General features: G+C 38.9%; 1 protein-coding gene across 1 annotated transcript in view; it reads right to left on the bottom strand.

Annotated features, from left to right (window-relative positions):
• BNC1 (basonuclin 1) overlaps positions 1–19165 on the bottom strand; it is a 304829-nt gene extending 285664 nt beyond the window's left edge. Inside the window, exon 1 of the mRNA XM_044077805.1 lies at positions 18920–19165. Within this exon, the coding sequence (XP_043933740.1) occupies positions 18920–18928 (9 nt within the window). The 5' untranslated portion in view covers positions 18929–19165. The remainder of the gene's footprint in view (positions 1–18919) is intronic.
• Positions 19166–26985: the final 7820 nt, after the last annotated feature.

The raw sequence follows: 26985 nt of genomic DNA, 5'->3' as shown, positions 1-26985 counted from the left end.
TACTTACCCTGGGGAGTCTCCAATGACCAGAATGTTGAGTTGTATGGTGCCTTACCTTATGGGCTTAGAAGTACAGGGAAGTAAATATTGTGGGAAGAAATAGCCAGGGAATTGTTATGGCTAGGCTTGTATAGGCCCTAGGGCCGATAGCCTAGTACCAACCTATGAACCTGTGAACCATCATATGTGGCTGTATGTGTTGGTCTGGTGTTGTTTTAAAAGAGTGCACTTGGAGCACTGGAAGGCACTTTTTATGTGTACTTCATCTAGGAGGTCTTTTGGGTTTTGGAATATTACTTTTAAGTACTTCAGCATACATGGGTCTATCTTTCTGCTTTGTACTGTGTGTGATGGGTGCAGTGTGTGTACTACTGATAAACTTATTGACATTAGGAGTATTTTTATGTGTGAGCTTTGCCTCCAGTGACATTGTGTAAATACATCTCTCACACATCACATGAATTCCCTTGAGAATTAGCTGGATGTCAGTAAACATGAGGCACTTTCTGCATTGTCTCAGGATATCTATACCCATCAAACTGGTAACAAAGATAGTGGGAAAGTTCCCATGGCAACAGGCCCTTTTTTATTGAACAAATGGTTGCAGTAAGAAAATAAAGTCAGGAGTGTCTGCTTTGCAACTCTGGGGGTAGAGCTTGTCACTGCAAACTATTTTCCCTACAACTAAAGACTGGTGAAATGGGCGCTTTAAAAGGAAAAAAATGTCAGCTCAAGGTGTCTGCATTTATATAAGGCACTACCAAGCACTTGAAGGGAAACTACTAAAGCAGACCCTGACCATTTATGAATGAAGTATTTATAGAGATATTATGAAGTTAGATTAGAGAGTTGCTAATCAAGCAGTGCTTATTAAAAAATAAAAAAAAAGAAAGAATTAACATTGTCATTTGTCAGGAATGAAGAACAGTGGATTTCACCTAATTGGCTACTACTAGTGCTGGTCTGACCACAGCTTCACAGTGCTGGGATAAAATGTCCCTCTCCTTTTTCTCTCACCGGAAGCAAAACAGTAGCACTAATCCCAAAATGAGACACAGGCCACAGGCTCTTTGGTGATCAGCAGTCTTTTCCCAGATGATGCAGGGGTCTGTAGGCTTATTGTAGCATTTTCCTGGTAGATGCTTGAATAGCAACCAGACCAGTCAAGAAGGTCCCCCACAGACACTCACTGCCCATTCAGACACAGGAATCAATGCCATCTATTTCTTCTCTTACAATGAGAAAAACACAATCACAGTCTCCATGCTGGCACCTATGAAGCTGTTATCAGGCTTTGTGGTGATCATTGTCTCCAGTAAAACATGTTTCAGTGCTCCTTCTCTTACCAGGAGCAAAACAGAAACACTATTCCCAAGATGAGTACCGAGAGGCAGAATGTGGGCTCTCCAATGATTGGACCTGGACCAGATGTTGCAGATTTTAAAGGTAAGATGGAAAAAAATAAGTTAATATCCAAAGAGATGCAATGTGGGTTAATATCCTAAGAGTTGCAGTATGAACTAAGCAGTTAGATATGAAAGAGGGGGTGACTCAAGCTTTAGCAATATAAGGGGATAAACTCTAATTTTAAAAGAGAGTGGGCACTTAGTATTCTGACTCTACGGAGTACAGTGGGAAGGCCAACAAGTTTAAATAGCAGTAGTAACTTCACAAAATGATAATTATGTGCTTCCTGACAATAGCCAATCAAAGAGGGGAGGGAAAGAAATATGTGGTTAAATTAACATAAGGGGTGGGCAGCTAGAGAGACATTGATCTTAAAAACACAGCAGCACAACACTGAGAAGGTGGGGAAATGTTAATTTCTTTGTGATTCTCTCTCTCTCTCGAGAGAGCTCTGGTTTATTTCCTAGTTTAAATATGCAATAGAAAACAGAACACAGTTAAAACACAGTGTAATGAAAATACACTACAATGTGCAAACTAGAGGAAAGCAATATAGCAATACAAATTACAAGAATGCAATATAAAGCAAAAATAACCTTTCCCTCACAGCAGTCTATGGCAGAGTCTGAGTAAGCTTTTCCAGTGAAGCCTTCAGTGAAACCTTTTTTTACATATAATTAACTCCAGAGCTCCTGTACACTGGAAAAAGGTAAAACCTATACCAGCTTCATGAATGACCCATAAAACTAAAACGACTATGAATCTTAGAGATAAAGCAGGAAATGTATGGAAAGCAAATAAAACACCACAAAACAACATTCATATAGAAGTTTAGAAATCTATGTAAAGTAAATAAAAAAACTGCCATCTCCCAAAAGAAGACCAATGAGTTCTATCTCATTTAACCACTTAAATCATAAAAAATCATTCCCTTTTGAACTTATCTTAATACATTTAATCAAAGGACTTAAAAACTAAAATCTGCCAACATAGCACTTCATAATCTGCGTTCTGAGTATCTCCAGATTGCCATTGCCACAATCTCAGCTGCCTATCCAGTGTCAGTTTTGATAAGTCAATACATGAATCATATTTTCTTCCACAAAGGAAACAGTCTTGCATAATAGCTTTGCACAAGAGAAGTAATTTTGCTGATTTAGCGAACTACAGGCCAATTGCATTTATATCTTACCTTTCCAATGTCTTAGAAGGATGTATACCCAGGCATATTTTATCAGACATAAAATTACTAAGCTATATCCCATGCAACATGGTTTCAAACAAGGTGGTTGTACTAAAATGGCATTATTTTTCCTAGATATCGATAGCATGAAAGGACACCTTCCCTTTTCTTTGAGTTCTCAAAAGCTTTTGTATCCATATTACATCTGTCTCAACTAACAGACTGCTAAAATTTTACTTAGGTGTCTCCTCAATAAAATGCTTCAAGAGCTACCTCGGTCAGTGGATACAAAGTGACTGCTGGCTAAACTCATCTTCCTCTTTCCTACCTAAAACAGTTTGGGTACCACAGGCATCTATCCTGGGCCCAGTACTGGTTAACATATGTGTATTTGAAATGCATGCTTCAGTAGAACATGCAACTGTCATCCAATATGCAGATTCATAGATTAGAGTCGTAGATATTCCATCGCCATCAAGGCTTTCTTACACACATTCAAACCTTGCCAGTACCTTCTTTCTTGACACTTTTTCTTTCTTCAGGTGGGCCATACCAGCCAATCCCAAAGTAAATCTCTGGCTACCCATCTAGTCATGTAGCTTATGTTAAAGGAAGACAGTAAGTCACATTGATTAACATGTAGGGGAAGTTTACACCAGGCACTGAGATATAAACATACCCCTCAACAAGATTCAATTTATCTGTTGGTGAAGATTTATGTCCCCATTTTCAGTACTTGTACAGATATTGCAGTTGTGGAGATACAGGATATCCAGGGCAACTGAGTCTCTGATGGTACTGTAACTGAGATAGAGATTTTCCACAAAAGTCTTTAAGACACCGAATAAAGGAATAGAACTTCCATTCTCTCTTGGTAGTTCAGGGGCTTTAATGATGTGATCTCTGTGTTTTGGAGACTCTGGTGTCTTTCTAGTTGTTTGATGTGTTTATTGAGATACATCTCAAAGGGAGCATTGTATTTGGACAACTGATCTGATCAGTGCTGAGTATAAGAGACTGATTCCTTCTTTAGAACTGGATAATATTGCTTTGGCTATTAGCTGTGCTAAATACAAGGATTCCCTGAAGACCATGGTCACATGATGGTCAAAAGGGAGGCAGTTATCATCCTATGTTCTTAGGTACCTGACTGTATTTTCATTTTGTAGTGGAGTGCTGCTTATACAACATGACAAGGAGATGGGTTGTTGACCAAAGGTGATTATACTATACTTTCTAGCCTTTAGTTTGGCTCATTTAGAGTTCATTGTGGATAGTTTGGGTGTCAGAGTGTGACTTATCAACAGCCCCCAGTTTGCAGTCATATACAAACTTTGTTAACCATAGGCCTTGGCTGTCTGCATGGAGATCTGAAAAGTAAATGCTGAAAAGGTGGTCCCAGCACTGAGCAGCGAAGAACACCTGTGGTCACTTTCACACTTCCTGATGAGGCACCTGCAACTCACACTGTGTGGGTTTTGTCTTTCAGACATTTTGCTATCCATCTTATAACCTATGGATTGATTTTTAAATCATATAACGTCTGTATGATGCCAACAAGGAGAATGTTGTCAGAGGCCTTGATCAGACTGAGATGTGCTGTGAGCACCGGATAGTCAATGTCTACAGTCTCCATAACTCTTCTGAAGAAATTTGCCAGATTCAATAGACAGAATCTGCCCTTCACAAAGCCAAACTGATGGGTGTCGATTCTAACAAGATTCTTGATTTCATAGATTATGAGGTCAGTTGTAATACATTCCATGGCTTTACAGTCTATGCTTGAAAGGCAGGTAGGTCTGTAATTACTGGGTCACTTGTAAGGACATCCTTATGGATGGGGCATCACCACTGCAGTACAACACCCTTCATGGACAAAACCAGTAGCTAAAACTAAGTCAACCCGCTTAGGGAGTGTGTCTGCAGGAGTATGTTTAAACTGCTAATTAAGAGACCAAGTACATTGTCAGGTCCCATGGAAGAAGTATTTTTGTTCTGGTTAACACTTTCAGTAAATGAGCTTTTGATGTAACTGAGAGAGTAAGTTATTCAGATATTTCAGGGTTTAGGATATATCTCTTGGGAGTGAAACTGACACTATGACAGTGACACTAAATTTATTTCCAATGATATTGATAATGTCTGTTGGGTCAGAATAGGAGATATTGTTATGAATATGTGCAAAACAATGTAGGGGAATTGTTCTTTAGTTGTCTAACAGAGCTAAAGAAGGATTTATCATCGTTGGCTTCAGAGGCCATTCTAAGTTCATGTGTTTCTTTAGCAGACCTAATAATGCTCTTCATTTTTAATGCTTTCAATATTATCCTTGAGAAGAGGGGTGTGGCTCTACTAAGTGATTTAAGAAGTTTTATTTCTTTTGTTGTATAATTTATTTATTGTGATGGGCCACCAAGGTTGTCTGCTTTTAAATTTACCATGATACTTGGTCCTAGAAGGGACTGCTAGCTCTATTTATTTTTCAAAGTTGTATAGCTTTTTATTCCATTGTGAAAAAATATTTTTTCTGTTATTTGTAAACTCTATTATATATTTTCAATTGTATTGATTGTGGAGCTTTTCTCCCCAGGCCTCCACTGCAAAAGGGCTTGTTAGCCCAGTTGGACTATCCCAGTCAACAAATGTAAAATAAAATATTAAATGCCGATAGTTATGCCGATGATTCAGCTATTATCTGTTCTGCTACCTCTATACCTACCCTTCTAAAGCTCACACAAGATGCATTCTTAACCACCGAACTATGGATGAAAAAAAATCACCTCGCACTAAATGCATCTAAAACCAAACTAATGCTATTCACCCCATCCAAACCCACCTCTTATAATATAAGTACATTCCCTATCACTAGTCATAGTAATACACCCATTGAACTCGTTTCAGAGGCCAAATTATTAGGTGTCCAAATTGATAGTCAGCTCAAATTCTGCTCCCATCTTCAACTTAATATAAAAAAACCCCATAAACAACTAGGTATGCTCTACCGACAAAATCGCTATTTAACACCCTCCACTAAAATCACCCTCTCCACCACATTTCTCATCCCCTCCCTCCTCTATGGTGCCCCACTCCTAACTAACCTACAATCTTCACTCAAATCACACCTCTCCTCTTGCTATAACAAAATTGTCAAGTTTGCTACTGGCCATAAGTCCACTTCACACCATTGCTCATCTCTCCACAAACTAAAATGGTTGGAACTCACCAATCATCTTACCTATACTCAACTTACTGTTGCCCACAAGCTAATTTTCTATCCTTCCCTCTGTCCCTCCCTTTCCTCTACCTTCAAAATGCACCTCCCTGATAGACTACTTAGATCTAACAACCAAAACCTAATAGAACTGTATAAACCATCTCGTCCCCCAGGAAAAAATCTCCTATCCTATAGTCTAGCTCGTCTCTGGAACTCCCTACCACCACCCATCGGCACCACCTCAAACATCCGTTCTTTAAAAAAATCTCTTCACTCACATCTATTTTCCCAGTGGGAATGCTCTTGCTATCACCCCATATAATCTCCTCTCCTCTCTTCTTTTCTCCCCCTATCTCATACATCCTGATGCCACTTGTTTAAGCCTTGTTACCGATTGCATAACATGTACCTCTTAGTGTAACATACCATATATGTAAAGTCACCTCTGTTATCATATTGTAAATTTTATTCTCTCTTTTGATTGTATATTAATCACTATTCTGTTGTATTTGTAATTGTTTTTACTAGGCTTTTGTAACTATAACAATTTGTAACAAGATATTTCACTGTAATTTTCTGCTTGGAGCTTTTCTCCCCAGGACTCCATTGAAAACGGGTTCTTTGTGACCCAATGGACTATCCTGGTAAACCAACTGCAAATAAATAAATAAATAAATAAATAAATAAAATGAGTGTCAAATTCCTTAGTAAAGCGTGACACTGTATTGTACCATGGTTAGGGGAAGTGAATGTTCACAGGTTCATAGGCTGGTACTAGGCTATCGGCCCTAGGGCCTATACAAGCCTAGCCATAACAATTCCCTGGCTATTTATTCCCAGAATATTTACTTCCCTGGTCCCCTGTTTAGCAGGGCGACTGACGTGATCCCCGGGGTGAATTTCCTATTTCCCATCCAGTCGTCAAGGTTCCTTTTGAAGAGGGCCAAAGAGGTGCTCAGCTTGACATGTATGGGCAGTCTATTCCAGAGTATGGGGAGTCTCTGGGTCAGGAACCTATCCCTCCAGCATGTTTTGTTCATTGTGATGACCAGGTTTAGATCCCTGGAGCGTGTGGCTCTGAGGGATTGGGATTTCTTTAACTGTAGTATGTCCAACAGCACTGGGTTTTACATGGCCTTGTATGTTAAGCAGAGATCGCCTCTGAGTAGGTGATATTTGACAGAGTATAGCTGGAGTTCTTTTTAGACGGTCAGCATAGGGCATCTGCTTTAGGCCTGTGATTCTTTTAGTGAGGTATTTTTGTGGCCTTTCCAGTTGTTGCAGATGTCTTGTGAGGTAAATGCCAAACGGGGCATTGTACTCTATAATGGGTCTAATGAGGGATGAGTACAGTGGGACAATGACCTCCTTTTTTCTGGATAACAAGCCCTAGTGATGAGGTTTGCCACATAGAAGGATTTCCTGACTGTTGTGGCTATGTGGTTATCGAAGGTGAGACCATGGTCCACCTGTCTCCCTAAGTCCCTTATCACACTTTCAGTGTTTAGTGTACTGCCACTTATGTGGTAATTCATGGGTACATGTTTTTTCCCAAAGGAGATAACTATACATTTCTTGGCATTGAACTTGAGCCCATGGCTCTGGCACCAAGCATCTGTTTCTGCAAGGTCTTTTTGAAGAATATCCACATCATTTGGGGATTCAATAATGGCTCCCAGTTTGCAGGCATCTGAAAACTTTGTTAGCCAGAGTCCCTTAGTGCTGGCCTGTACTTCAGAGAAGTAGATGCCAAGCAAGAGCGGTCCCAGGACTAAACCCTGAGGTACTCTGCTTGTCACTTGTCTGGAGATGGATTTTGAGTCAGCTACTTTTACAGTGTGGGTTCAGTCAGTAAGCCAGTTGGCAACCCATTGGGTGACGTAGGGATTAATGCCCAGCTTATTAGGTTTATCTATGATTCCAGAGTGGGGGATGGTGTCGAAGGCCTTGGCGAGGTCCAGATAGGATGTGTGGACCACCTTACCCTAGTCCACGGCTCTGGAGACTGATTCAAAGAAGTCAATTAGGTTGAGGAGACAAGATCAGCCCTTTGTGAAACCAAACTGGGTGGGGTCCAGTGTTTGAAGGTTGCCAATGTCTTTGTTTATAAGTTCCATGATAATGCATTCCATGGCTTTGCAGATCAGGTCTAGTGTTTGAAGGTCACCAATGTCTTTGTTTATAAGTTCCATGACAATGCATTCCATGGCTTTGCAGATCAGGCTCATCAGACTGATGGGACGATACTTCCCAGGATCCAAGGTGGATCCCCCCCTTGTGGAGAGGGATAACTTTAGCTGTGTGTCACTCACTGGGCACAAAGCCTGAGATAAGGCTCTGATTAAACATGACACTTAGGTGAGGTTCCAGTTCATTTTGTCATTCATGTAGTACATAATCCAGGTGGTCCCATGGATGCTGTATTCTTAGCTTTGGAAAGTGCAGTTTTTACCTGTGTGGCAGTAATTACCAGAATTTGGCAATCTTTCGGTATTGAGATTGGCCCTTTAGGGGGTCAGAGGGAGGTGAAATTGGCACTGAATTGATCTGCCAGGATATTGGTATCAGTATATCTAATGCCATTCTGTTGTAGCTCAGAGGACATCTGAGCATTGCCATTTAGATTCTTGACACAGCTATAGAATGCATTGTGGTTGTCCTTGGAATATATGGCAATTTTATTTTCATTACTTGTTTTGGAGGATTTTATGAGGGATCTCAGCTTCTTACTGAGGCTGGTAAGGGAGGTTTTTTGCATCCTGGGATTTTCCTCTTTTCTGCAATAGTTTCTTCCTTCTGTTACATAGTTTGTTTATGGCAGGGGACCACCAAACTGGGTTCCTTTTTTTAGAAGAGACCATCTTGGTTCTATTTGGAATGGCATGATTCATGCACGAGTGGATGTGCTCATACAGTGCCTTAGTGTAGGATTCAGCAGTCGAACTTTCAGTTCCCGTCTGCATGGGTGTCATGAAGTTTGTCACTTCTGACCTGAGTAGCATGAAGTTGGCTTTGGAGAAGTTTTTTATGGAGGTTTCCCTACTGGAGGGTGGGGGTGGGATGTGGACATCAAGGGTGATTAGCTTGTGATCAGACCTGACCAATGAGGGGGTGACCACTGGTGTGGATCATCAATCTCCCATGTTGGTAATGACCAGGTCTAGGATATTTGAGCCCCTGGTGGGACTATGGATTCGTTGATCCAGGGTGTTGGAATTTATGAATTCCAAGAACCGTTGGTCAAAGGTGTTGGTACCCGAGTAGTTTTCCCAATTAATGTCATGGTAGTTGAAATCACCCAGTATTAGGGTGTGTGGTTGTATCTTAATATTTTCCAGTATGTTTAGAAAGGTGTAGTGAGAATCTTGGGGCATGGTGGGGGATCTGTAGCAAGCTACAATTTGGATTGCAGTCTTACCTAGTGTTAGTTGCACCTGTAGAATTTCAGATGCATTGTGTTGGGCAACTAGCCTGGAGGTATGAATATCCTTGGTGAATATGGACACTCCTCTGCTTTTAGTGCTTCAGTCCTGGTTTGGTGGCTGAAAAGTGTGGTAAGAGTTGTAGCCTGGTATTGCAGGGGTGCTCTCTGGAGCCTTGAACCAGGTCTCAGTTACTGCACAGATATTGATGCTCTCCATTTTTAGGAGTTGTTGTTATTTTGTCATTGGGTAGGTTGAGGTTGGTTTGTTTGTAGTCCTTCAATTCTGTGGGGTTTGCAATGGTGGCCTTTGAAAGTTTAAAGCAGAAGGTCACAAGTTTGTGATCAAAATTCACTGGGTTTTGACTCAGCAGATAAGGAGTTCAAGACGCAGCAATATTTGCAAGAATCAGGGCAATAGTGTTTTGTGCTCTTGTAGGTTTATTTACCTACCACTTAAAAGAAATTCTGTTTTTTAAGTCTAGGAATTTTGGGTAATATCTTACACTGGAGGTGTAAGTGTCACAGTTTACTGATGAAGTATTAAGGTCACCCAAAATAATGGAGTATTTTCTAATAGGGAGATCATTTAGAACACTGAGGAATCTTAAGTGCCCATCAGGGGACAAAGGAGTTGTTCTGTAACAAGCCATTAGATGATAATTATTCCTGTCTAGAGTGACGTTTAGTTGAATGAGTTCAGTTTGCTTGTCTGTTGGGATCTGCCTGGAAGTAATATGTTCCTTGACAAATATGGAGACTCCACCATAGCTACCACTGGGTGTGAAGGGATGAAAATCACAAACTCCCCAGTATACTGGGAGTGCACCCTTTAAATTTAAACTAAGTCTCAGTAACTGCAAAGGTAATGGTATTTTCCAAATGAAGGAGTGTGTCAAGAACAGGCAAGTTATTTTTAGACATCTGGCATTGTTGAGAGCCACCTTAATTTTATCCAGTTATAGGACTAGGACTGATATGATAGTTATGTTGGAATGTCCACTACAGTCTGTCTAAAAAGGCACTAGAGGAGCAGCAAAGCCTTTAGCTAGTATTTAGAACCTGAGATCAGGTCATCCTTAGTGACGCAAACTGGACTGTCAAGCATCTTGTCCCATGGTGACGTATAGTGGATCCCCCAGGATTGACACCAAGTTGTAACCAGTTATTGAAGCCAGTTATCTTTGCTTTACATCTAGGCATCATTCGAAGGAAAGGAGAGATTACAGTCAGGACTAGTGTATTACCTGCATTTGTAACATGTACGAAAGTTTTGTCATGTCTCTTTGCATGTCCCACAGTGTTTTATGTCTCAAGTCTTTCACTCCCACATATACCAGTCATATTGTAGTCATATTTATCAATAGCTAAGGTCCTTAAGGACTTTGTACCTTTTGTGTGACATACCTGTAAGTGGAAGATGACACCAAAAGTTTAGCGATAGGCAGAAGATATATTTTTTATATGTAAGCTGGGTTAATTCCACTTAGCAGCGATCTCTTTTTAGGGGATACCCAGATAATATTCATACTGACTCTGAGAAATATTGCAAGGGCACGAGGGGAAATTCCTCTGTTGTAGTTTGTGTCCTGTGAATGAAGTTGTGTTTGTTATGATAGCTAATGCAGTGATGGTACAAGTAAAGTATGAAGTAGGTGAAACTGGGTAATGACTCACCTTTGGTATGGTGTGCACATTCTAAAAATCTACTTCAAGTCTTAACTCAGCCTTTACATCAATTAAAAATGGCTCATACAGTCACATCTGCTACTAAATGCAAAATAAAAAGATTATCTTTGCTTCACCCTTAACTCAAGAAAACCTAAACAAAATGACAATTACTTCTCAAAATATCATAACTTAATAACACAACAAGCATATAACCCAACAAAAACTATTGAGCTACCACTGACCAAAATCTAAAATTTGACCAACGCATCAGTTAGTTAATAAAACAAATGTAAAACTTGGGTTATTACAGACAGACAAATCATAACTGAAATAATATGCTCTTTTAACAGCAGCTCACGCTATTCTGTTATCTAGCCTTCTCTATGCTCCTTCTGTATAGTCAGTATTCATGCTTCTTTCAACTATAACGCTTCCACGGAATAACCACATTTTCTGATCACCTATAAACAGAACCTGTCAGAGTGTGTTCCGTTAAAGAAACTAACTGTTTAGATTTACAACATGCTCTGAGTTTCTTATAACTTAAAATGATTTACCCCATTGTAAACAAACCCGGCAAATGTTCTAAGTAATATAACATAGAAAACTATAAATCATGTAGAAAACTGATATCCCAAACTCAAGATAAAGCAAAAAAAATCCAGCAACCAACGTAAAGAATTACTATACTTGGTTAACATAGCCAACAAACAGAGCTTGGTTCAAAACGTAATTTGACTAGAGTTTAATCAGAAAAAATTCTAAAACAACTAAAAAAAAATAGCAACCAAATGGTGTTACTTAGATGTGAAAATACATGGACAAGGTCACTAAACAGTTTTCAGTCATAACTCAATACCAGAACATAAATGCTTTTACATGAATTATATACAGTTTTTTCTGTTCTTTTATTACACATTGTATAGCATATAATCCATTTGCTTCCTCAACCCTAATTAAAATGATTAATATTAGCCAGTCTCACTTTATTACCTACATACTTTCCTATTCACATATTTTTTTCTTTCTATCCCACCTATCCTCTACCTTTCCTGCTTCTTCAGTTACATCTTTGCTACCCTATTTATATCTTAGTAACCTGCTATCCTAGAAGCACATGGTTATTTTTTGTGATATTTCAAGAAATGTATGAATGTCAATAACCACATAATTGATTTAGAACATATTTCCCAAAATAGTTGCTCCCTAGGCTTTGTATAAATTTCTGACTTTATTTCTGAAATCAGGTTAGAAAATGACTTGGATACTATCCCCATATTGACATAATTCAGTCCTATGATATGCATGTGCTGTCTGTATATTATTTCTAGTCTATGTATATAAGGGTCCAAAAGTGTTGCTCTCAGTGTAAATCTGACCTGATTCTGAAAGAACTGCTCTCAGTATTAAGTGACTTACCATGGGGCTGGATTCCAAGACACCTACTCTCAGTGTAAGTGAGAGCAAGTCTTTTGGTCTTGGGCCCAAAATCTGCTTTATACCTTCATAGTGGAGCTTATCTTCCTAGCCCTCCACAGAAAAGTTGGAAAAGACCAGCCATATTATTACATTACTCTAGCAAACAAATGTAAATACATAAAAAAATGAAATAACACCCCTCAGTTTCTCCCACATACACACACACACACACACACACACACACACACACACACACACACACACACACACACACACACACACACACACACACACACACACACACACACACACACACACGCGCGTGGTGTATATAAATATATATGGATCCCCTTCAGAAGTTCAGAGTTTTTGAAGTTTCAAAACTTCCAACCTCAAAGGGCTGAGACCATAAGATCGAAGTTTTGAAACTTAGAACATTTTGAATGGAGATCGCCATACAGCTTGGAACAGGATATTTACCATTTTTCTCACTGTAATGTGATCTCAGAATTGATATATTTTATTAATAGGTGGTGTGGGGGTGCAGGCTGTTTGCCCCCCTGCAAAAATAAAAAAAATGTTTTTTAAATTTTTTTTATTAGGTTTTCGAAGTTTCAAAACTTCGATCTTACGGTCTTGGCCATTTGACGTTCGAGGTTCTGAAACTTTGAGCTTCTGAAGTAGATCTATATATATATATATATATATATATATATATATATATATATATATATATAAACACACACACACACACACACACACACACACACACATAGACACACACATATCTTGGACCACAGATATTGATCTCATACTTTCATACCTGTGTACGTATTTAAAAATACCTGTAATTGAAAGATGTCACCAAAATATTACTTCTAGGCAGTTTTATGTATTTATTTCCCTTTAGTTGATTTAGATAGTTCTGCTCAAGAGGAATATACTAGGAGGTATTCATTCTGATTACGGTAAAATTTGCAAGGGTACCAGGGAAATTCCCATCTTCCGTCCTGTGTCCTATGAACGGAGCTTTGTTTGTTATGATAGCTAATGAGGTAAAGGTACAACGTGATGCACAGGTGACATATAAAGTTGAGAACAGCTAACATTAATGGTAGTGTATGCAAAGATTTAATAATTTTAGTTAATCACAGGCAGAAATGTGAGAGAAAGCAATAACGTGAACTGTGAAAGTTTGAGCATTTAGAAGAATTGTTCACAAGCTGCATGTACTTTCTTCACCAAGTTGAAGAGAAGCATATTTTATTTTTTTCCAGTAAGATAACATTTTCTAAAACTGACTTTCTGACTAGTTTTCAGATGCATGCTGGACAAGATTACTTTAGACATTTGATAGTTTCCTTTCAATAGTTTAGTTCCAACATTTTGACACTTCAACACCATATGTTCAGTACTGTGACTTTCACTACGCCATGATTCAGCAAGTTGTCAGTCAGTCATTTTTTTATATACTAAGTAACCTTATCCTCTCAGCAGATGTTGAGAATGTGCATACACATTAATGTAGAGGTGATGAAACATATTTTTCATTTTAGAATCCATATTTTGGAAGGGTTAGTTGACTTTCCTATATTTTTAGGTCTTATACTAGCAGTCTGAGTACAGATAAACACTACACTTAATACCTGGATCTTCCATTTCCTCTAAATTTTGAACATTTTAGTCTGTGATTTGTCATTTTTAAAAATATAGCGAATCCCATTTGTGATATTTTAAGTAGATGTTGAAGAACTGACTGTTCTGGGGTTATTATTTGGCTTTTACATCACTGTAATATAGCATTTTACTTAGTGTTTACACCGCTTTAATACACGCACACATGCATGCACACACACACACACACACACACACACACACACACACACACACATATGTGTGTTTGTGTGTGTGTGTGTGTGTGTGTGTGTGTGTGTGTGTGTGTGTGTATTTGTGCATGTATCGACCCCTTAAACAAAATAATGCCTAGGTGGACATATCTAACAAAATAATGGCAGTAAAAGCAAAGAAAAAAAAGAGCAAACTTCAAACAGATTACCAGGAAAAGTAAGATGCCTCATACACTGATGGCGGCCATTTTAAAATCACTGCTGAAATAAAACTCTTCTAATTTTGTTATCTATGTATTTTTCTCAATATAGGTGCTAAAACAGTTATTTTAAAATAATGTGTGCTATAGTTTAATATGTGTGTGTTGTAATGAAAGGCATCTCACAGTTTTCATAAGCAACTCAAATTTCATTTTACTTAATATCTCATTTGGGTCATATCTGATAATGTTGATCAGTTTCTTGTCATAAAGTTTGCTTGAAATGTGTTTTCCCACCATGTAGAACAATGCAGCCTCAGCACTTAAATATTATCCCAGGTATCTTTTCAAGCACTGTCACCAATGCCTCTCTATTTGTCAGAAAGAAAAGTTTTATGTTTGGAGATAAATGCTGGCAGAAGGTTAACTCTGGCATCTGCTTTCTTTCATGGCATATCTTATTTGATGTGTTAGGACTGGGTAGGAGATCAAGCAGACACTAAAAGGTTAAAGGTTAGGGAATGTCGGGGATTTACTGGACATGTGTTTCATTGTTGATTTAAAGAGAAGAGCCATTCAAAGTTTGGGGAACTACATTTGCGTCACTGTATAGAGATACATTTTCAGACGTACCTGGCCATTTCTCTGATCTTTTCTGCTTAACAGAGGCACATGTACTGAATGTAAGAAATAGCACCAAACAGTTTATGATCTATGAGGTTTTGGATGGTAGATTTTACATTTTCATGAAAAATACATATCTGTGCTATACAAAAATGAGCAACATGCAACAGAATTACAGTCTGACTTCCATTAAAGGAAATTTGTGAGTGAACACTGTTGGGGTGGGGGCTAATTGCACAACATATCAGGCAAAAAAATCCCCAACAGATGATTTGGGATGCACTCCGCAATATGTATTATTATTATAATCATACCTCTCAACTGTACACATTTTTGCAGAATGTCCAGATTTTTACCTCATACTTTTGGTCTGATTCTCATAAAGTTGTGTTTTTTTTGGCAAATCATTGGCAAATCCTTCAGGGTTGAAGTCACAAAATAAAGACAAACATTTGAGTTTCAGACTCCATACCCTTCAGAAAATTAATGCTAATGCAAAACTGTTATTCTATTAACTTTCTAAGTATGCAAGAGCAATACTTAACAGTGTCCCTATTTTTGGGCCTTTGTCCCCCCATTATTTATGGCTTTGTCCAGATTTCTTGCTCTAAGAGGTTGAGAGGTATTATTATTATTAAGTTTAAATTATCTTACTGACACATTTACTTATCAAAATATCATATTTCACTACCAGCATGATTTTATAATCTGTCAGATGCATGCTGCACAAATCAACAACCTACTCTTTATCTAAGAAATCCATTAAGAAAATTAAGTTGTTCGACTAGCTTGCATCTAATAGTAGGTATATGTACTGTACTTCACCATTTACTATATTATCTTGGTCACTGACAGAGGCTAAGACTATAAACAGGAAAGTCCTACAGACTAGAGTCTGAGTACTAGTATTTCTTTCTGGAAAACATGTCCTCAAAGTGTTCATTTATAAATTTTAGCACAATTAAATTTAATGTATTTGTTAACTGGGTACGCAGCACAGAGGTGCAGCTGCTAGCATTGTCATCTCTGAACTTTTGGTTCTCCAGTTCAGTTCCTGGCTGTAGTGTTTGTATGAAGTTTGCATGTCCTCACTGTACCATGTAGGTTTTTACTGGGTGGCTAATTTCCTCCTACAAACCATGGAAATGTATTATGTGAACTGTCCATAACCATGTATGTGTCTGTGCACGTGTGTATGTGTATTCTCATAGGGATGAACTGTTATTCTTCCTAGGACTGGTTCTCTGCCTTATGCACTTAGGAAGATTTGTCTCCTCTGCAGCCCTAAAAAGGATAGTGTGGGTATCAAAGAATCAATGATTTTTTTTCAAGCAACAACTATTTATTATCATTTTAGACAGAATAATCTATAGAAATAATGCAAAAATACAAATAAAATTCACCCTCCATTCCATGGATTCAACAGTGATAAAATACAGGTAAATTATAATACAGCACAATGTAAAAAAGCCTGATGATTCTGACTTGTCGGATGCATGTAAAATAAGTTAATCATTATTTTATTAAGACATTTATTAATTCTTAAATTTGTCACACTTTAACATTTTAATTACTGGAAACATACCTAATTAATATCATAATTATCTGTGTGACTCTCTTCTGTCTTTGACATTTACTTTAACTGTTAGCAGTAACATTTTGTGTCAAATGAATGAATGGAGACTGTCAGATGGCAAAGTGTATTCCCTGAGTACCTGGAAAAATCCAACATAAAGTATTCCCAAACTTCACATAAATATTAAGGAGATATCAGATGGGAACCTCATATCCTATATCTGCAAAGCAGAAGGCCATGATGTTGTGCTTACTTACAGTATGTTACCATGTTCTTGAAGGTGCAGCAGAAACCTAATCATATACCTGAAGCATACTGACATCAGGCCACAGTTCAAGTCCCATAACCTCCATTTGGAAACTTGTAGTTCTGTAAGATATTTAAATCTTTACAAAACGTATCTCCTTCACTCTTTCTGGTATTTATTACATTAAAACAGAGTGCTGATGTTTTTAATTATAAAATGCATTATTTTAAACGTACAATACAATCAATTTACAAATTCAGTAGATTATCTTTTGGCAGAGAATGCACTTTTAGCAATGCGTTCTTCTTTATTATAAGGGGGAAAAAAATCAAGTTTCAAAACTAAATATTTAAGACAAAAAAATACAAACTAAACCAACAAGGTATCAGGAATGAACTGCAGAGTTGTACTACCATTTATTGTTGAGTACTTAGTTTCAAACAAACCAGCGTAATTTTATTTAAATATGACACAACATCGACATAGTAAAGTGTCCAGAAATATCTAATTTTAGAGACCACATTCTGTTTAATTTAGATAGTATTCCACTTCACACTAACATACACTTTCATTAAAAATAATCGAGTACAAAATACAATCAGGAATAAGGAATAATATGAACTTTTTTATTACATGATATTAAGAAATGTTTAGATGGACATAAACATTTAGGAGCACTACACAAATCTGCTCACAGCATACTAGTCCTTGGCTAGCAATTGGAAAACATTTTGCAAACAATTCAAAACATCAAACTCAACAGAAGGGCAGCAGCGTTAACCGCAAAGAATGGCTGTGAACGAGACAGACATGTTACTACACTAAACTTGAGAAAATCTGGCTTGGAGCTATGCCGTGACTAATACCACATCTCCTCCCTTGCCTGCCTCTTGACAATCTTGTCACATCTGGTTGACAAATCCTTACAAGCTTATACAAACCAAAGCAGCTGAGTTGGAGCTTGGAGTGCAGCTGGGAGGAAGCGATCTTAAGCCATGCAGTGAAATTGTATGTCATGAAACTAATAAAGAAGCAGACTGCACAAACATGAAATAACACAACATGCGTCGGGGCATTGGGTAGACCAAACGCCTCTGGTTCGAGACACCAAGCTGCTGCCTGAACTTTTTTTCCTGAGACTGTAACAACTCGTGCATAACACATAAGAAACACAGCAAGAGAATAAAACAAATACAAGTGTAATAACGCAGCTATGAAACATGCGGCATTTTAAAAGCAAAGTGGTACACTAGTGGTGGGACATATTGAATCAGTTCATTGTTTTCACACTGAACATTCATCTTTCCTAACTTTTCCCTCGAAAAGTAGTTTGGCTTACACGAACTGCATCTAATCTATCCAATTATACATCGCAACGCAGACAGCGTTTCTTAAAAACGTGCTGTAAATAAATGTTTTGTAAAGAGGCTCGTACTGGTTTGCTGTGATGCCCCTGGCTTTATCTATACAGAAAAACTTAACTACAAAGGTAAAAGTATGTGTCAAGAATAACAGACACCACTTAACTTTGTCGCTCTGTCTTCAGTCAGCAAATTTATAATGTAAACTTGTTGTATGTCTGCATCACGCATGTGACAATTTGCAAAATATCTAACTCTGCAGGAATAAACACTGCTATATAAAGACCTAGTTCACAACTAGTAACACAGCTGGCCAATATTGCTGGGCAATATTCTTGAAACCATATTTTCAGGTAATGGATTGCTACGATATTTTAAATATATTGCCGATTTTATTTTCCCAATGAGCGATCCTTCATAACCACACTGACTCAAAAAGGCAAAGCGTAGATTAGATTCCATTGTATTCTCTTCATATTTTTCAGAATCACAATTTAAAAGGCTGTCTGTCCTGCATCAGCTGCTGTAAAACATACAGTCAGTTAAGAGCAAAGTATATCATTACTATCAACAGAATATTCATTGTGTACTGCCTGTGAATGAACTAGGATCTGAGTGATCACCTTTCTGCCATTGAAACCAAAACAAACACGAAATGTCATTAACGATATTTATAATTATACACATACACTCACACCATGCACATATAAACATTTAAAATCAGTAAAGAAAAGAAATGGTTTTCCTACCTCAGACATTCTCACAGGGTGGATGCTTTCATAAACACTGCAGTGTTGCCCATTCCATCAATAAGTTGTACAAAGTGTAAGTGCCTGATATATTCCTGTTTGTACAAGTACAAAGGCAAAGCCATCACATGCCTTTTTTTTTTCCTCTTGTCTGAATCTGAACACCTCAAGATGTGCTCTGAGCTCAGAGCCTGCGTGGGGGAGTGGAATGGAATCCTCCCACTTGGTGCTCCTTGAACCTAGGAGGCAGTGCTTGTTTCTCACCTCTGGAACAGGCTCTCACCTCACTGCCCTGCTGGGATGTGTTCTGGTATGTCCCCTGAGTCACAGGGCAGTCCCCCCACAGCTGGCTGCAAGAGGGCATGACACTCATCTTTTACAGAGATTTGATCAAAAGGAACTACAGCTGCTGGAGGCACTTCTAGCAGTCTAAGAGCTCCGAAGGCTGTTCTGCTAGTCTGAGTAATGAATTAAATCAATGTGGCTGGCTTTAAAGCCAACTGCACATAAGCATAGCATTATCTGTGTCTAAACCAATACAACACTTTCTGTTGGGTCTGAACTGCTTTTCATTTACCTTTTGTAATCTTCATCTTCAAAGGTCAGAGCCCATGTTGGCAAGTTTCAGAAGTATTTTAGAAATGCAGTATTATTTCAGCTTTTTTGCAGGGCCAAAAAAAAGTTAACTTCTGAATTATTATCATTTAATGTTCCAACTGTTATTTGATAAATCTGAAAAATAAATAAATAAAACTGCTGTATATGTATGTCATCAGCATTTAAATTTGTTTTTAATAAAGTACATAAATAGGTCTAGACAGCTGCTGAAAACTAAATGGAAGTAATATCACTCAAATACAAAAATATATTGCCACTATTGAATGAAACATTTTCAATGAATAGGAGCAACTTTTGTTTCTCATAGCTGATCATGTCTATATGTAAAACAACATACTTATTTATTGTTTTCTGTAAGTACAACACAGAATAATACTATAAAAACAGCACAATAATATGTGTTTAATATAATGCAACAATGTATATTTACAGAATGCTTCCATTGCACTGAAACCCTAGCTAAAGTGAAAGAAATAGCCACAATGATGCATTCTTTGTTACACATATATATATATATATATATATATATATATATATATATATATATTAGCATTTGTTTTTATTTTATTCATTTATTTATTTGTTTGTATTTCTTAACCAGTGTAATGAAATGAACTACTTGGACCTTTTCCAGGCTCAGCCAAGAGTATAAACTCAGAAAACATAATCATATAATAGCACAAAGTAGGTCACACAGCATAACAGTAAATAACATCACAAAATATTATAAAACACCATGAAAACAGTAAAAAAAATAGTTAACATCCCTGTCCATTTTCAAGCATAGCTTAGATGTATGAGAAATAGAAAATTTACCCCAGGACTGCACCCTGTACTACTAATGGACAGATGTAGCTCGTAAATGCTTTATCCCATGCATGGGTCCCCTCACATGATCTGTGGTATGACCCCAGTTATTCTCATTAGGGTAATATATAATTATTGACAACGGGATGGGTAAAGCCAATCAGTAACCAAATGGAATAGGTCATTTTGGGCACAGGAAAGGAAAATGGATAGGTTTAAAATGGCCCACAATGCTCAATGTCTGGGTGACTTGGTTGGCTACAATCACCTGCATTAGAAGCTGAAGTTAAGTGCAAACTTGCAGTACTGTATTTTATTCTTCTGTTAACTGCAAACTTGCAGTTTTAAAAGTACTGTATTTTATTTTTTCTGTTACCTAATTGTTTCCCTGAATAGCGTGCTGTGTGTCTCTCTGCAGTTAGTGTTGGTGGCTCTAGAATTGCCCACCCCTCCTGTAAGTCTGTATTTGAACACTCCTCCTGGGTCCATCTCATTTGCTCTCTTAACCGAGTACAGTGAGATCATATTCTGAGTCTAGTGTTCACTCTGCTTAATACAGAGAGAAGATTTGAGAAAGCTAACCCACTTAGATTTTTCCTTCCTCTCTCCTTGCACTTTACTACCAAAAAAAAAAATTGCACTTTATTCATCTGCTTTTACTGTATTTGTGTTTCCTCCTACTTTATTCTGCTTTTGCCTCTTCTTAAAAGTACTCAATTTTATTTATTCTGCTGCATTTATTACTACTTGGTAGTAGACTGATTAAATTGTAACTGTTATTCTAAATGTTTTGGTTTAAGCACTTGGGCTTCATACCAGTTGTTTTACATTAAGAAGGTTTGTGGTCTGCCCTGTTGTGGCCGGAACGGTAGCTTACATTCTTCTAAGCTGGGAATTGCTGATTGAAGGCTCAGTGTCTGTTATTCTAAAAGTGTATTCGCTCTGGTTTAAGCACTTGGGCTTCAGGCCAGTTATGCTACATTAAGAAGGTTTGTGGTCTGCACTCTTGTGGGAGGAGAGGCTGGATTCTGCCCTTCTGAGCTGGGAATTTCTGGTCACAGGGTTATTGTGCCTGCTTATTTGAACTGTTTCTTTCTGAAATTGGTATGCTTTGTTGCTGTAGCATAGACCAGATTTAGGCCTGCTGTATCTAGCTTTGTTTGTATAACTTGAGTACTGATCCAGGCATCTTTTTTTGGAAAAGGTTCCCCTGCACCCTAGTGGCAGGAGTGTGCAGTTAAAACTTGTCTGATTGAAGACTGCATGAGCAGGGCTCAGTATTGAACTTTTTCTGGTTAATTGGGTAACTTGTTTAAATCAGTTGTTCATTTTCTATTGTTTTATATGTTGTTCCTTCGGCTTTTCCTGGTTAGGGGTTGCCACAGTGGAACTCTGGTCCGCTAATGATTGGCAGTAGATTTTCTTGGTGCTGAGGTGCCAGCTCAATGCCCAAACTTCAACAAAGGCACGCCCATTCACGCATGTCTTTCGATTGCCACTCGACCGCTGGGAGGACATGCAGACTCCACACAGAAGGCGCTCCAGCTGAGAATCGAATGGGAGAACCTCTTGCTGTGAGGCGACAACACTACCGCTGCACCACCGCGGCTGTCTTTTCTATTGTTTTATATATATATATATATATATATATATATATATATAGATATATATAGATATAGATATATATATATATATATATATATTGCACTTTATGCATCTACTTTTACTGTATTTGTGATTTTTCCTACTTTATTACTAGGGGTATTGACTACAACTCTGATCTGAGATATATAACAATAAGTATCCTTTTCTGCGCATGTAAAGTGTTTTTTTGATTGTATCTGCTTTATTTTCTGACAAAAAACCTCCAAAAAATCTACTTGTTTCCCACCATTCTAAGCAAGTATAGTCCAGTTCTCAGGTTAGTGCTGAATTCAGGGCTGTGTTACAAGTCTTTGTGTTTGCCCATGCCTTACTTGGATAGAAGGAAGTTTCTCTGTTCACCTGTGAGAAAGGGGAGCTTTAAGCAGCCTATTTGTCCCTGGAGGAGTGGTTTCAGCCCAGAAATTAGTACTTTATTGGCCATTTTGGGCTAATTTCTACCTCTTTCATTTCCCTGCTATAAAAACCACATTTGTCCGGTTTTGCACACCAGGCAGCGCCAGTTAGCTAGGGTATAACTATTCCCGGCTCCACAAAGTCTCCTCTTCAATTTTTCCCTTGGAACAAGACAAACATTCAACTTAAGCACTCAAACCATTTATTTCTCAGCCTGGTACATGCTCAAATCTCATACCAAGCACTAATAAACCCTAGCAGTAGACCCCCCCCCCATACTGTACAGAAGGACAAGGCTCTCTATTCGACCTTACCAGCCAATCAGTAAAACAGTTCACTGTACCTATCCAGGCATGTCCAAAGGGCAGTTTTAGGTGTACTCTCCAGTCCAACTGGTGAATCTGGGCATTTTGAGGCAATGTTACAACTGCCTCATGTACACAGACAATGCTCTCCTCCTACCACCAAACACTAATACATGCGAGAGATGCAATTATACAGCCAAACTGGAGGCTAAGCTCTCCCAACCCAAGACTGGATCAGACAGTCAAGAGGAGAAGGGAAATACTTGCATCACACCACCAGTCTCACACAGACCCATTAAACCAGCATCAGCAAAAAACACACATAAATGTACGAAAACATACTCAGAGGCTCTAAATAAAAACCTGCAAAATCAACAGAGACCTCCAAAACAGACATCCAAGCAACCTCCACTCCCCAACACAAACCATGAAACACATACTTCACAAAACCAATGTGCCACACAATCACAGCCCGTAAGGCAAAATAACATACCCAACGCACTAGTAATAGGTGACTCTATAGTCAGGCATACTGACATCCCACTCACTAGGCTGAACAAGGAGAAGGTTACTGTTAGCTGCCTGTCGGGTGCCAGGATCTGCCACATAACACAAGCACTCAGGCCACTCCAGAACAAGTACAAATATGACTCTGTCATTGTCCATGTTGGTGTGAATGACCTGAGCCGTACCTCCCTGAACTAAATGAAAAGAGACATGGAAGAGCTCTCTGATCATGTAGCCCAGGCCACTATGATCCTGACCCAGAGTAGCATCCTGCCCTCACCAAGAATGATACCATGGTATAAAGAAAAAATTATCAATTTCAACAATTGGCTAAGTTTCTGGTGTCATTCAAAGGGGATCCAGTGTCTGTCTGCCTGCGATGACATGCTCGACAAGCCACACTGCTTGCACCTGTCACTCTTAGGCTTTTGAATACTGGCCAAGGCTCTTGCCACCCCCATAGTGCCTTTTTTAGGCATGGCTCAAAAGACAAACCCACCACTGTAAATAGTACAAGTAAAACAAAACTGAGGGTAATGCTACTCAATGCCAGAAGTCTAAACCTCAAAATGCATGTACTCAAGGCACACCTCAGTATGGAGAAAATCAATATATGTGCAGTAACAGAAACCTGGTTTAAGGCTCCAGAGAGCACCCCAGCACTACCAGGCTACAACTCATACCATACATTTCGGCCACAGAACCCAGACTGAAATACAAAAGGTGGGGGCTTATCCATATTCATCAAGGATACTCACACCTCAAGGTTAGTGGCACAGCACAATGCTTCAGAGATCATCCACGTGCAACTAACAATGGGCAAAACTGCAATTCAAATTGTAGCTTGCTACAGATCACCCACCATGTCCCAGGACTCCCATTCCGCATTTCTGGAAACACTGGGAAACATAAATGTCCTACCAAACACCCTAATATTGGGTGATTTCAATTACCCAAACATTAACTGGGAGAACTAGTCAAGTACCAACTCCCTTGCCCAACATTTCCTAGAATTTATAAACTCAAATGCCCTGTATCAACTAGTCAACACTCCCACCAGAGGTGACAACATATTGGACCTGGTCATCACCAACTTGGGCGACTGGTGTTCCACACCAGAGGTCAGCCCCTCGCTGGTTAGATCTGACCATAAACAAATCACTCTGGATATCCACATTCCGGCCCCATCCCCAGTCAAGGAAACCACTGTGAAAAACATTTCAAAAGCAAACTTCACGTTACTTAAGACAGAGGTGGAAAGTTTCAAAGCCCCCATGCTAAAGGATAATGCTATCTAAGCTGCAAAATCCTTTACTAATGCATTCTACAGGCACCTACAAGAATGCATGGATCATGCTATTCCCAAGCAAAACCAAGACTCACTCCTCCAAGAAAAGAAAACCAGTCTGGTGGACCCCTGCCATAAACAAGCTATACAATAGAAAGAGGAAACTAGTACAGAAAAGAGTAAAATCCCAAGAAGGGAAGACATCCCTGATCAGTATCAGCAAGAAACTACGATCCCTCATAAAATCATCCAAGGCTAGATTCGAAAGAAATATTGCCAAGGACTCCAAAGATAACCACAAGGCATTCTTTAGGTATGTCAAGAATCTAAGTGGCAATACTCAGATCTGCTCGGAGTTAGTGCAGAATGGCACAAAATACACTAAACCAACCGATATCGCCAACATCCTAGCAGATAGGTTCAGTGCAAACCTCACCCCCCACCCCCAAAAGGGCCCATAACCATACCAGAGGAATGTAGAACCCCTGAAATCACAGACACTCAGGTTAAAACAGCCCTCTCCAAAGCCAAAAACACAGCATCAGTGGGACTGGATGGTGTCCCAGGCTGCGTCCTACACAAGCTCAAAGATGAACTAACCCTCACCTAAGCACACTGTTCAAACTCAGCCAAAATAACATACCCAACGCACTGGTAATAGGTGACTCTATAGTCAGGCACACTGACATCCCACTCACTAGGCTGAACAAGGAGAAGGTTACTGTTAGCTGCCTGTTGGGTGCCAGGATCTGCCACATAACACAAGCACTCAGGCCACTCCAGAACAAGTACAAATATGACTCTGTCATTGTCCATGTTGGTGTGAATGACCTGAGCCGTACCTCCCTGAACTAAATGAAAAGAGACATGGAAGAGCTCTCTGATCATGTAGCCCAGGCCACTATGATCCTGACCCTGAGTAGCATCCTGCCCTCAAAAAGAATGATACCACGGTATAAAGAAAAAATTATCAATTTCAACAATTGGCTAAGTTTCTGGTGTCATTCAAAGGGGATCCAGTGTCTGTCTGCCTGGGATAACATGTTCGACAAGCCATGCTGCTTGCACCTGTCACTCTTAGGCTTTTGAATACTGGCCAAGGCTCTTGCCACCCCCATAGTGCCTTTTTTAGGCATGGCTCAAAAGACAAACCCACCACTGTAAATAGTACAAGTAAAACAAAACTGAGGGTAATGCTACTCAATGTCAGAAGTCTAAACCTCAAAATGCTTGCACTCAAGGCACACCTCAGTATGGAGAGAATCGATATATGTGCAGTAACAGAAACCTGGTTTAAGGTTCCAGAGAGCACCCCAGCACTACCAGGCTACAACTCATACCATACATTTCAGCCACAGAAATACAAAAGGTGGGGGTTTATCCATATTCATCAAGGATACTCACACCTCAAGGTTAATGGCACAGCACAATGCTTCAGAGATCATTCACGTGCAACTAACAATAGGCAAAACTGCAATTCAAATTGTAGCTTGCTACAGATCACCCACCATGTCCCAGGACCCCCATTCTGCATTTCTGGAAACACTGGGAAACATAAATGTCCTACCAAACACCCTAATATTGGGTGATTTCAATTACCCAAACATTAACTGGGAGAACTAGTCAAGTACCAACTCCCTTGCCCAACATTTCCTAGAATTTATAAACTCAAATGCCCTGTATCAACTAGTCAACACTCCCACCACAGTTTCATTTTCACAACAGTTTTACTTATTTTTTGTTAGTTTAGTTTGACCGGGAAAGCAGGCAAAGATGTCAGCGGAGGATTATGGCAATCTGACAAAGAACCAGTTGGCCAAGGTGTGTGAAGGACTGGTGCATGCCAACCTGACTAAAGAGGAAACAATTTCAACTTTAATCACAGCTGTAGCCCAGACCAGCAAACAGAAGCATAACCAGTCTGGTGATGGGGATTTGCAGCCCTCAGAAGCAGGATAGTTCACCTTTTCCTCTAAAAACTTAAAAACCCATCTGGAGTTAAAGAGACTTGAAATGGAGGTCAAATGTTTGGAATTAGAATTGGCAGAGAGATTGCAGAATTTGGAGGCTGAAGAAAACGAGAGACTGCAGTGTTTGGAGGCTGAAGAAAATGAGAAGCAGTGTCAACACGAGAGGGAGATGCTAACTCTTTGGTCATAGAGGTAATGGGAAGGGGAATAACTGAACCCCAGAAGCAATAAAGGTCAGTAAATTTCTTCCATAGTTTACAGATGGTGATAATTTTGATAGTTTTATTTGTATATTTGAAAGAGTATGTTAACACTATAATGCTGAAAAATGGTTCTGGGTATGGTTTATGACCCCCTTACTTCATGGTAAAGCTGTAACTGCTGTTTTTAAATTGTCTGATGCTGATTATTTAAACTATGATAAAGTTAAACAATGTTTATTGTAATGTTTTAAGTTAACACCTGAAGCTTACAGAAAAAAGTTACATGAGCATAGACACAAGGCAGATGAAA

This window comes from Protopterus annectens, chromosome 7.part0 (assembly GCF_019279795.1).
Source record: "Protopterus annectens isolate FY-2018-M chromosome 7.part0, PAN1.0, whole genome shotgun sequence".
Lineage (NCBI taxonomy): Eukaryota > Metazoa > Chordata > Ceratodontiformes > Protopteridae > Protopterus > Protopterus annectens.
This window is presented reverse-complemented; position numbering and strand designations above follow the sequence as displayed.